Source organism: Pantherophis guttatus, chromosome 4 (genome assembly GCF_059756535.1).
Source record: "Pantherophis guttatus breed Tessera chromosome 4, ASM5975653v1, whole genome shotgun sequence".
NCBI lineage: Eukaryota > Metazoa > Chordata > Lepidosauria > Squamata > Colubridae > Pantherophis > Pantherophis guttatus.
The window spans coordinates 104,090,461-104,103,304 of NC_142066.1; the positions used below are offsets into that span (position 1 = coordinate 104,090,461).

Genomic DNA, 12,844 nt, shown 5'->3' on the forward strand with positions numbered 1-12,844 from the left:
CATCTGTGGCACACGTGCTATAGGTTCGCCATCACGGACCTAGTCCCATGCTATGAAAGGTTTTAAAGGTGATAAGCAACATCTTAAATTGGACCCAGAAGCAAACCAGGAACTGATGCAGTATATATGTATATTATAAATACAAATATGATGAGAACTTGTATATTGTAAATCTTCCATTTATATAATGGGAGCACTGGTGGCACAGTGATTTGAATGCAGTATTGCAGGCAAACCCTGCTTACTGTCTGGAGTTCAGTTCTGATGGGGTTCATGGTTCCATCTGAGTTTGGTAAAATGAGGACCCAGATTGTTGGGGGAAATATGCTGACATCGTAAATTGCCCAGAGAATGCTATAAAGTGAGCATCCCCTCACTTAATGCTGTGATCTTCAGTTTTCAAGCTACTTTTATATTTAACGTTATATAAGTGTAAAACTTTCTAAAATGTACTAAAAAACAAATCAAAACACCGCATTAAACAAAACTTGCTTATGTGCTTCCTAGTTTCTAGTTGCAGTAATTGTTATCTTCTATAGAAATCCTTACCAAGTCAGATCCAGCTTACCTATTAAGATAAAAATAAGACTAGATAGGTGCTATCACCTGCTGTGACTTAATATCTTTTAAACTCAAATGAATTTATATGGTGTTGGACTTGGAAAGTATCTCACATAGGCCTGTGTAATAATTCTAAAAAATTATGGAGATCTAGTATCTCAGTAAAATAATGCTTAATGGGAAGAATTCTACTAATGATATAACCAATTATATGTTGAGTAAGAACCGGTTGTATTATAAAAGAAAAACATTTTTTGGAATAAACCCATATGTAATGATGCTAATATATGCTTGTATTTTTCTTGCTAGTTTAATTACACGAATGTTACAAAGAGATCCCAAACGAAGGGCATCTTTGGAAGAAATTGAAAATCACCCTTGGCTACAAGGAGTTGATCCATCACCTGCAACAAAATATAATATTCCTTTGGTTTCATATAAAAATCTTTCAGAGGAAGAGCACAATAGCATCATACAGCGCATGGTTCTTGGAGATATTGCAGATCGAGATACTATTGTGGAGTAAGTAACATTTTATACAGTTTTATAATTCAGTATGTAGCTGTTTTTATTCTGTTACAAGAGTATAATAGAACATCCTTTCTCAGTTTAGTGCCCTCCATAGGTGTTTAGATTTCAGTTCCAGAATTAATAGCTATCATAGTCAACAGCCATTTTATGTGGTAATTATAAATATTTAGTCCAGAATATGCAATTGGAAAAGCACATGCAAAAGCACAAGAACTTCTGTGGCATCCTAATTGGGTTATATAACATCTACTCTGTAAGTCCTTAATATCTGGTTTTCAGAGAAATTCCTTCATGTCAGATGTTTATTTCACACTTTTCTACTTTAATTTGAAGTTGTTTAGAACAATCATTTTGATTTTGATTTTTAAGACATCTACAATTTAAGCAAAAATTATTGACAACTAGTTAAAGATTTGTTCTAAACAGAAAACGTAACTATATAACCAGTTGTAATCTTTTCTAATCAGTTTTTTTTAATTGCTTCTGGAATCTTATGTGGCAGTGACTATACTAATATTCTCTTCTAACTGTAATTAGATAGATAGCAAAAGCATAGGAAAAATGCTGTAGCCTAAATGACTATAAGACATGTAAAATACCCCAATATTGTAGTACATCTTCTTCACTCCCACTCTGTGCATGTGTGTTTGTTGATGGGTTTTGAAGGCAGGTAGTTCTACCGTTTGACTTCCTAATACTTTTCCATATGTAAATAATTCCTGCATTTATATTATGTATCTGCATTTATATTATGTATCTGCTTATAATCTATTTAAAAGCTTTTTGAGCTTTTGAGAATATTTAGATCTCAAATAACAAAAATCCAAGACTGAATTAGCTCACTTTCTATATAAAATCTGTTACATTTAATAAATGCACATTTATTTTGATTAAAACTTGATTTAGGTCTCATTTTATATAATAAGTGTTGCAAATCTGTGCTAAATTCTTTTGAGCATTTGAGCAGTAGGTTGCTTGAATTTGATGTCTAACAATAATCTATCCGGAATCGACAGTGAGTGATTGGCTGCTCATATGACTTTTATATTTGTTTTTCTTTTTTGTAATAAGTTTTTATTTTATTTTATAACATATAAAAATTCCAGTTTCAATTGAACAGTGCATTGTCTGGGTACAAGTCATTTTAGGAAGTAATCAAAGTGTTTATAACAATATTCATTGCATTAATATCAATTATACTAATATTAATAACAGTAATAATCATACTATTTGTTTAACCAGTTTAACATATCTTCCTTATATCACTGATCCTTTCATATATTTCCCTGTTTCTAGCTCCTGTTTTTGTCACCTAGCTATTGATAAAATAATTCCCAAGTCAAAAATACTCAGTTTCTTCCTTTTCGTTAATTGTAGCTAATCCATTTCTGCACATTCCAATATTTTTCTAATCACATCTTCATCTCTTGGGATCTCTTCACTTTTCCATTGTTGTGCAAATACAATTCTTGCTGCTGTTAATACATGTAAAATCAGATATACATTCCCTTTATTATACTTGTCTGGCAAAATGCCCTACAAAAATGTCTCTGGTTTCAAGGCTATATGTTGTTTTATCATTTTTTCCAGCCATGTATTTATTTTGTCCAATATTTTTTTGATTTTTGACATGTCCACCACACCTGATAGTATGAACTGGTATCTGGTGACATTTCCAACATTTTGCAGAATTATCCTTAAACATCTTTGCTAATCTTGCAGGTGAAAAATGCCATCTATAAAACATTTTATAAAGATTTTCTTTGTATGCAGAAGACATTGTTAATTTATAATTTGTATCTCATAATTTCTGCCATTGATCTAACTCAATCGAATGGCCAACATTTTTAGCCCACACTATCATTGTCTCTTTTACTTGTTCATCTTCCATCTTAATACTTAACAAGTAGCTATATATTTTCTTTATTAATTTTTCATCTGTCCCTGTTAATATCTGATCTAATTGTGTTAATTCTTTATTTAAACCATACATTTTAACATCCTTTTTGTATCTAGATTGTATCTGCACATATGACCGCCATATTATCTCAATCCCTTGATCACTCAATTCCTGTTAGTTTCAAGTTCCCCCTTTTCATTTAAAATATCTTTACATCTGGTAACATTCACTATATCAATAACATTTAGATAAATCAGTGCCTCCATTGTTGAAAGCCAGACCAGTATTTTCAAATAGTGTTGTTCTTTAATTTTCTCCCAAACTGATAATAGTGCATTCCTAAAATAGTGCCTTTGAAAATAGCTATGTATTTTGTTTTTCTCATACCATAAGAAGGCATGCCAACCTAATTCAAGATCATGTCCCCCCCAATGTCAATAATCTTTTGTTCCTCAAACCAATCGATTCTTTTACCCAAGTAAGTATCAAAGCCTGATAATACAATTTTCAATCTGGTAGCCCAAAACCACCTCTATTTTTAGAATCTTGCAACATTTTCAAACTTATCCTCGCTTTTTTCCCTTGCCAGATATATTTTAATATTGTTTTATTTAATTCTTCAGAATATTTTTTCCAATTTTATTGGTATTGTTTGAAATAAATATAATAATTTTGGAAAAATATTCATTTTTATAGTGGCTACTCTTCCCATCAGTGATAGTTGTAGATTTTTCCAGTTCTCTAAGTCTGTTATGATTTATTGTGCCACTTTATAGTAATTATCTTCTTTAATTTACACACCTTTCCGTTAGTTGAATTCCTAAATATTTAACTTTCTTAACTATCTGTATACCTATTTTCCTCGTTAGTTCTTTTTTCTGTATGTCTATAACATTTTTAACTATTGTTTTGGTTTTTTCTTTATTTATATTCAGTCCTGCAACTTCACCATATTCTTCTATTTTCCTAATTAGTTTAAGTCCATTTTTTTTGTGGGTCTTCCAAGATAAAGACCAAATCATCTGCAAATGCATGTAATTTATATTGTTCCTTTTTTATTTCTATACCTTTAATTACTATATCTTGTCTAATATTTCTATTTAACACTTCCAATGTCAATATAAATAGTAAAGGAGATAGTGAACATCCTTGTCTTGTGCCTTTTTTATATTAAAATTCTCTATCGTACCTCGGTTTACCATCACCTTTGCCGTTTGTTTATGATATATTGATTTTATCATGTTAATAAATCTCTCACCAAAGTCCATAGATTTTAGTTATAATAACATAAATTGCCAATTTACATTATCAAATGCTTTCTGCGCATTTAAGAAGATGAACGCCATTTGTTTTCCAGGATGTGTTTCAATACATTCCAATGTATTTAAAATAATTCTCATATTGTTTTTAATCTGTCTATTAGGTAAGCAGCCATTTTGGTCTGAATGTATAAATTTAGAAACCTTTTTAGTCTCTCTGCCATTATTGAAGCATATATTTTGTAGTCAGTGTTCAGTAAAGATATGGACCTATAATTTTTTATCTGCATTAAATCTGAATGTTCTTTTGGAATCTAAGTAATATTTGCTTCCATCCACGAATTTGGTACCTTCGGATCAATCAATACTTCATTATAAACTTCCAACATTGATGGGCCTAGAGTATCTTGTAAGCATTTATAAAATTCTGCCAGCAGTCCATCTGATCCTGATGTTTTATTGCTCTTTTGCCTCTTAATCGATTCTGAGAATTCCATCATTGATATTCGTTCATTTAACACAACTTTTACTTTTTCTGGTACTTTAGGTAGTTCCACTTTCTCCAAATATCTTTAATTTTCTCTTCTGAAACTTTCTCTTGCTCATACAACTTTTCATAATAATCTTGAATTATTTTTTATCCTCATTTTGATAGTATAAAGTTCCTTCCTCATCTACTAGCCTATGTATCAATTTCTTCTCTTTCTCTGTTTTTAATTTGTATGCCGACCATCTTCCTGGTTTATTTGCGTTTTCAAAAAAGTTCTGTTTAGCTTACTTACTTTACTTTATTGATTAGCCCTTGGGCCATAACAAAGTGTAGAGTTCCAGACACAACTATTACTAAAATCTGATAAAGACAATTTAAAATGGAATTGGATAAAATACAATTTAAAATTAAATCGGAATAAAATACAGTTTAAAATGATAGCTTGATTAGCTATAGGCCATATCAAAGTACAAAGTGCAAACACATATCACCAATAAAATCTTATACAAACAATTTAAAATAGGAGTAGTTAGTTAGGAGTAGTTAGTAGTTATCCTATAACAATAGTTATAGGATAAGATACAATATAATTTAATACATAAATATATAAAATAGAATAAAATGACATAAAATTATATTTCAGTGTCACCCTTACAATCTACCCCAATCAGTCCCACGTATGCAGATCTCAACTGAACCATTTTGTTTAAGTACTGTGTTGTGTTAAATGTTATTTTCAGGTTCTGGCCGCACATAAAGTAAGTTGTTTTGATACGGGGATCTCAATGGGTCATTTGTTTGGTATATGGACCAAGGTACCTGTCTCTTACCTCCTTATACAAGCAACAATCAAATAGGATGTGAGCCAGGTCTTCTGCCGCTCTGCAAATGCAGAGACACTCATTGTAGGGTATAGAATGGAATCTCCCATATCTGACCATTGTGTCAAGCTGCTTGAATCTCGCTTGCGTAAATATCTCCCTAAGATGTTTTGGCAGTTGTAACGTCAAATAGCTGTCTACTTGAAAAGTATATTTGTATTTGCTCAGCCACTTCAAGTTACCCACCTTACTAAGGATATCTATATCATTTTGTGCTTCTATATCCTTATTCTTTGGGCAGTTCTTTTTTTGAATTGTTCTCCTGTTATGCAAGAGACAGGAAGGCCACAGCTTCTTACAAAAATTATTAGTTAGTAATCCAGGAGATTTGTGATTGTAATTTTATTTGCTCTAGTAGACATAACTTGGGGAGTCTATCAGTCTCCATTTCATTGACTTTGCCCCAGTAGTTATATGCTCTAATTTTGGATAGTGCATGAATTGTATGAATTCCCAGTTCAGCTCTAACTGCTGCAGCAGATGTTCTTGGATCTACATCCAAAATACATCTGAAATGTTGGGACTGTGTTTGTTCTGGGACTGTAGTTGAATATAGACATCAAACCTTTGCTCCATACAAGAGCATAGGGGTAACCTTAGCTTTGTATACTTTAATTAATGGGGCTAGGGACCCTGGGTAACTATGGTTCTTTAGTTTAAGCAGTAAATTCAAACAGGCATTTGCTCTGAGTGTACTCCATTGATGATGGCAAGCCCAAGATCCAGTCTTGGAAAAGGTTACGCCTAAATATACAAAGGCATTAATCTGTTTAATTGAATTAGATTTACTGATGATTAGGGAGTTATCCTGGCAATAAGAGCTGAATCTTCTTAATAGCCTATGTAATCTTACTAGTGAATATGGTAATAAAATCATATTAACAGCATAAAGCAATATGTTCTTCTTGTGCCATATCCATCATTGGACGTTGGCGCTCATGTTGGCAACCCTATTTTTGTCAGCAGCTGCATTTATTTTATTTTATTTTATTTTATTTATTTGATTTGTATACCGCCCTACTCCCGAAGGACTCAGGGCGGTGAACAGCCAACAATAAAATACATAAATACACAAAATTTAAAAACCCGATAAAATCAAATTAAACTTTTTGGCCCAGACAAATTAAAATACCCCAATAATTTAAAAACAGATTAAAATTTACATATTTAAAAAGGGAAGAGATCAGGCCAAGCCCGCTTGATGGAATAAAAAGGTCTTCACAGCACGGCGGAAGGAGCGCAGATCCGGGATCCTCCGTATCTCCGGGGGGAGCTCATTCCAGATGGTAGGTGCCCCCACAGAGAAGGCTCTCCCCCTAGGGGCCGCCAGTCGACACTGTTTGGCTGACGGCACCCGGAGGAGTCCCTCTCTATGAGAGCGTACTGGCCGGTGGGAGGCTATTGGTGGTAGTAGGCGGTCCCGTAAATAGCCAGGCCCTAAGCCATGGAGCGCTTTAAAGGTGGTAACCAAAACCTTGAAGCGCACCCGGAAGACCACCGGGAGCCAGTGCAGCTCGCGCAGGAGAGGTGTTACATGGGAGCGCCATGTCGCTCCCATTACCACCCGCACGGCCGCACTCTGCGCCAGTTGGAGCCTCCGGGTGCTCCTCAAGGGGAGCCCCATGTAGAGAGCATTACAATAGTCCAGGCGGGAGGTGACGAGGGCATGAGTGACCGTGCGTAACGAGTCCCGATCCAGAAAGGGACACAACTGGCGAATCAGGCGGACCTGATAAAAAATCCTCCCGGTCACGGCCGTCAAGTGCTCTTCTAAAGACAGCCGTGAATCCAGGAGGACGCCCAAGTTGCGAGCCCTCTCCGTGGGGGCCAATGATTCGCCCCCAATAGTCAGTGATGGCGTCAACTGGCTATATCGGGACGTCGGAAACCACAGCCACTCGGTCTTGGATGGGTTGAGCCTGAGCCTGTTCCTCCCCATCCAGATCCGTACGGCCTCCAGGCACTGGGACATCACTTCAAGGGCATCGTTGGGGTGATCCGGGGTGGAGATGTACAGCTGGGTGTCATCAGCGTACTGATGGTACTCCACCCCGAAACCACGGATGATCTCGCCCAGCGGCTTCACATAAATGTTGAACAGGAGAGGTGAGAGGACCGACCCTTGCGGCACCCCACATATGAGGGGCCTCGGGGTCGACCTCTGTCCCCCTGTCAACACGGACTGCGACCGGTCAGAGAGAAAGGAGGAGAACCACCGCAACACAGTGCCTCCCACCCCTAACTCTTCCAACCGGTGCAGCATGATACCATGGTCGATGGTATCAAAAGCCGCTGAGAGATCTAACAGGACCAGGACAGAGGAGCACCCCCTGTCCCGAGCCCTCCAGAGATCATCAACCAACGCGACCAATGCCGTTTCCGTGCTGTACCCGGGCCTGAAGCCCGACTGGAACAGATCCAGATACGTCGTTTCATCCAGGTGCTGGGGAAGCTGTTGCGCAACCACACTCTCAAGAACCTTTGCCACAAAACGAAGGTTGGAGACCGGACGATAATTTACCAACATTGCCGGGTCCAGGGAAGGCTTCTTGAGGAGAGGCCTCACCACCGCCTCTTTCAAGGCGGCAGGAAAGACACCCTCACCCAGCGAAGCATTTATAATCCCCTGGAACCAGCCTCGTGTCACCTCCCGAGAAGCCAGCACTAACCAGGAGGGACACGGGTCCAATAAACAAGTGGTCGCGTTCAGTCTACCCAGAATCCTGTCCACGTCCTCAGGGGTCACAGGATCAAACTCATCCCAGATAACATTCTCAAGACCTGCCCCAGTCCCTCCCCCTGAGACTATCCAGTCGGAGTCCAGATCTTCCCGAATCTGAGCGATTTTGTCATACAGATATTGGACAAAATCCTCGGCTCTACCCTCTAAGGGGTCCTCCCGCGCTTCCTGGTGGAGCAGGGAGCGGGTCACCCTAAACAGGGCGGCCGGGCGATTATCTGATGACGCAATAAGAGCAGCAAAATAGCTACATTTCGCTGCTTTTATTGCCACTAGGTAATTCCTAATATGAGCTCTTACCAGTGTCCGGTCAGATTCAGAAAGACTGGCCCTCCAACTACTCTCTAGGCGTCTTTTCCGGCGCTTCAACTCCCTCAGCTCCTCAGTGAACCAAGGAGCTAAATGAGATCGGCGCCAGGTCAGAGGCCGCAAAGGCACGACCCGATCCAGAGCTCCAGCGGCCGCCCTATCCCAGGCGGCCACTAGGTCTCCAGTCGAGGCGTGTGCCAGAGCCTCAGGGAATGGCCCAAGCTCCATCTGGAACCTATCTGGAACCCATGAAAAAGTGCTGCTGAGTTTTGTCCAAACTAGTCCCTACAGGTTTTTTCCTGTAGGTTTTAGAGCGATTAGGCCTTTTTTAACTTTATTTTTCATTAGGATTCTTTTCGGTGAGAGCTGTTGGATTACCTGCTGCGGGGTGTGTGTGACATGTCTGGGACTCCAGGCCATCCCACGCCCATTCCTTCCTTCGTTATCGGAAGGCAGCTGAGGGATACTGACTCCTTGGAGCGGTTCCCCTCTTAGGCTGTTAGCCGCCGGTGTGTGTGTTGGGCTCCTGGTCCGCTGGCATACCCACTCACACCTCTACACTTATTTTTCTGATTGGCTCTCCTTAGCGGCAGCTCCAGAGTGCTCTGCATGGTTCGCCCTGCAGCCTCTGAGGTGAATTGTTGTGCCTGTCATCGCTGCGGATCTGTGGCTTATTGCGGAGCGCTATTTTTGGCAGAGGAGTCGAGTGGGAATGAGCGGATCGGTTTTGGGAGCCATGGATCGATCATAGGCTGCCGATTCTTCCCCACTCGGTGGTGAGAAGCTTCAGAGACCATCACTGGTATTGCGGCTGCCGTCTTAATTTGCCACGGTTCAACTGCCCGGCCGCCATTTTGAATTCGTCTTTTCCTGCCACCTTTCGCCCACCCACCATTTTAGGCGCCCCGGGACTGCAGTGGGCGCCTTATTTGTGAGGGCAACGGCCGCCATCTTCAGTGAGGCCCGTGACTGCTTAGGCCGCCATCCTTAATGTGGGCAGCAGCCGCCATTTTAGTTTGGGCCCAATATTGCTGCGGACTCCATTTTGCTTGGTGGCAAGGGCAGCCAATTTGTCGAGGCTTTTAGACTCCTTCCTTGGCTTCCATCAGGACCTTCGTCTAGCCTGCCCAACCGCCATTACCACCTACTTGTGCCTTATACCGGCCATTCCTGGGCCCATAGCCTTTGATCATTTGGAGGACTGGCTGTTTCCGGTGTACCGCTAGGCGAGACACCTTTTTGCTGACCTGGGCCATAGTCGACCTTCCTTAAGTCTCATCTGGAATGGTCACGCGATGGTCCTGCGGCCTGCTGACATAGCTAGGACCTCTAATCATGTGTATATAGTTTGTTGCCTTAAAAAAAATAATTAATTAATTGTTATGGATGGCGGATTCTTCGTTATCTTCCGACCTCGAACACGAGATTAGCCCACCGAGGTCTCAGGCCAAGCATAAGGCCGTGCCTTGAGCACATTCAAGATCCTCCCACACCTCCCACCACCCCAAATCATCTATGGCAGTGGAAAAGGATGCGCTACGACGCCACAAGGCGCATGAGCCTCAGTGCAATAAGGCCAAGCAGGCTTCCTCTTCTGCTTCTGTGCCTGCCCATCAAGTTCCTGTAGAGGCTTCTGGCGCTGCCTTCTGACTACGACCCTCGGTGACTTATCATCTGCCGCTGGCGGTCCTTACGGCCGGCCTCTGGGCCTCTCCAAGGCTTCCATCTCCTTGCCGGACGTTTTGGCGGTGGGTTTGGTGGAGCCTGTTCTATCTCAGCTGCGCCAACCAGAGGCGACTTTTACACCGACAGCTACGGGCCTTTGCGCACCTGAGGCTCAACTTCAGGCTTTGCAGGTTGACCTCCAGACGTTACTGTCTACGACACTGTCCTCCTTGCTGGCAGCTGGCCTCCAACAAACCTCTCTTCAGACATCCCAGGGCCAGTTGGCTCAGCCGGTTTCTCGTGCTGCAGCCCACCATCGTTCCAGGTCTCCTGCCCAGGCGGAGTCGGCCTCTTCGGATGATTCTGATCATGGTGAGGCAGCTCCAGAGGACATCGACTTTTCTTAGGACGAGGGCCTGATGCCAGATGCCCCTGCTTTCTCCGGATTGTTCCGACCGTCCTTGTTCAAGTCGCTCTTGCATAAAGCGCGCCAGACGACTAACATTAGTATTCCGGAGGCATTGCCTACTGAGCCTTCTACTTCGTCAGGGCCTCACGATGCCCTCTTCTCGTCTTCCAAACCGGGCAAAGACTTTATTCCATGCCCTCAACTTTTCTCTGACGTCCTACAATCTCCTTGGTCTCAGCCAGGCTCCCTAACGGCCCCCAGTAGTCTGGACAAGAGATTGTATTTTGCGGCTCCAGAGTTGGATGGACTGTTGACCTTGCCATTAGTTGACCCGCCCATTGCGAGTCTTTCTTCCTCTTCAGTGCTTTCCACTGATTCTTTGGACGCTCTCAAGTCTGAGGACAGAAAGACCGAGCTCGCGTTTCATAAAACACATCAGGCCGTGGCTTGGGCTATAAAGACCGCAACGGCGACGGCCTTCTTCAACCAGGCGTCGCTGATTTGGCTGCATCAACTCCAGGGGAGACTGCCTCTGGAGGAGACACGCTTACATCAGGATATAAATAAAATTGTGGCAGCCACCAAATACTCAGCGGATGCATCCCTCAATTTGGTAAAATTCGCTTCACGAGCCTTGGCCGCCTCTGTGACTTCATGTCGCCATTTTTGGCTAAAGAACTGGAGGGCCGATGCCAAGGCCAAATGGAAGCTGGCTGCAGCCCCATACAAGGCCCCAAATCTGTTTGGATCCGCCCTCCATCCGGTGCTTGTGGAAGATAAAGATAAGCGGAAAGTGCTTCCAACTTCATTCCACAGACCGGGGCGGCGCTACACCCCCTATTCACAACGTCAGCCCTTTCAGGTCTCCTCAGGACCCGGGGGGTCCTATACGCAGCACCCTTTCTTCCAAATGGCCGACTGCTCCTCTGATTGGCAGCATTTTTGTGACAGGAGCAGGAACCCTTCTGCCTCCAAACATCCTTTCCGTGGCGCAGGCTACAAGTCCTTTCGCAGGGGAAAGTGACTACGGGTCACAAGGTCCCATTGGCGGCCGGCTACAACTATTCTGCCGCCAATGGGAGCAGTTGACCACGGACGCTTGGGTTCACCGTACCGGCGAATCACCGCCAGCCTCACCATTGAGTTCGTCGACCGCCCACCATCTCGACATGTGTGTTGCCCTGCTTCCCTTTCGTTCGAGAAGGATTGGTTCCTGAGAGAGGAGATCCGTCATCTTCTATCCATCAAAGCGATAGAGCCGGTGCCGTTGGACCAGCGTGGCACAGGCTTCTATTCTGTCCTGTTTTTGGTTCCCAAGAATTCGGGGGGCTGGAGAGGCATTTTGAACTTGAAGCATCTGAATCTGTCGGTACGCTACCGCAGATTCAAGATGCACTCTCTCCGCTCCATTCTTGGGAGTGTACGACGGGGGAACCTCCTTCAATCTGTCGACCTCAGGGAAGCATACCTCCATATCCCGGTGGATCCAGCGCACCGGCAGTACCTACGGTTCCAGTATGGGGACGACCATTATCAGTATTGTGCCATGCCCTTTGGGCTTTCCTCGGCCCCAAGGACTTTCACCAAGCTGGTAGCAGTCATAGCAGCGGCTCTCAGGACAGTGCCGGTGAGGGTCGTGTGTTACCTGGACGACATCCTGGTCCTTTCGTCTTCCAGAGAACAAGCCCGGCGGGATCTGGATCTGGTAATCAAGGTCTTCCAGAATCACGGGTTCTTGATAAATTTTCCAAGAGCCAGTTGACTCCGTCTACCCGGCTTCAACACCTCGGGGCGGTAATAGACTCTGTACAGGGGCAGGTCTTCTTGTCACCAGACAGCGCCCGGAGTATCTCTGGCTTGATCCACCAGGTCCTGCCCACTGGTCCGTACCTCTTCTCCATCTCTCACAACTGTTGGGGAAGACGGTCTCGTGCTTCTCAATTGTACCGTGGGCCCGGAGTCACTCGAGACCGTTGCAATGGTTCCTCCTCCCCTTCCAACGGGCTGGCTGCAGCGACTCACTCTACAAGGTGTCTCTGCCTCCCCAGATACGTCTCTCGCTGCGCTGGTGGACGAGTCCGGCCTTGGGACGAGGTTTC

At 43.0% G+C, this 12,844-nt stretch overlaps 1 protein-coding gene across 2 annotated transcripts in view; it reads left to right on the forward strand.

Annotated features, from left to right (window-relative positions):
- The window catches only part of SNRK (SNF related kinase), a 64,359-nt gene that overhangs the window by 30,438 nt on the left and 21,077 nt on the right, over positions 1–12,844 (forward strand). For both annotated transcript variants that reach the window (XM_034404021.2, XM_087894230.1), the window contains one exon: positions 871–1,083. In XM_034404021.2, coding sequence (XP_034259912.1) covers positions 871–1,083 — 213 coding nt within the window. The remainder of the gene's footprint in view (positions 1–870; positions 1,084–12,844) is intronic.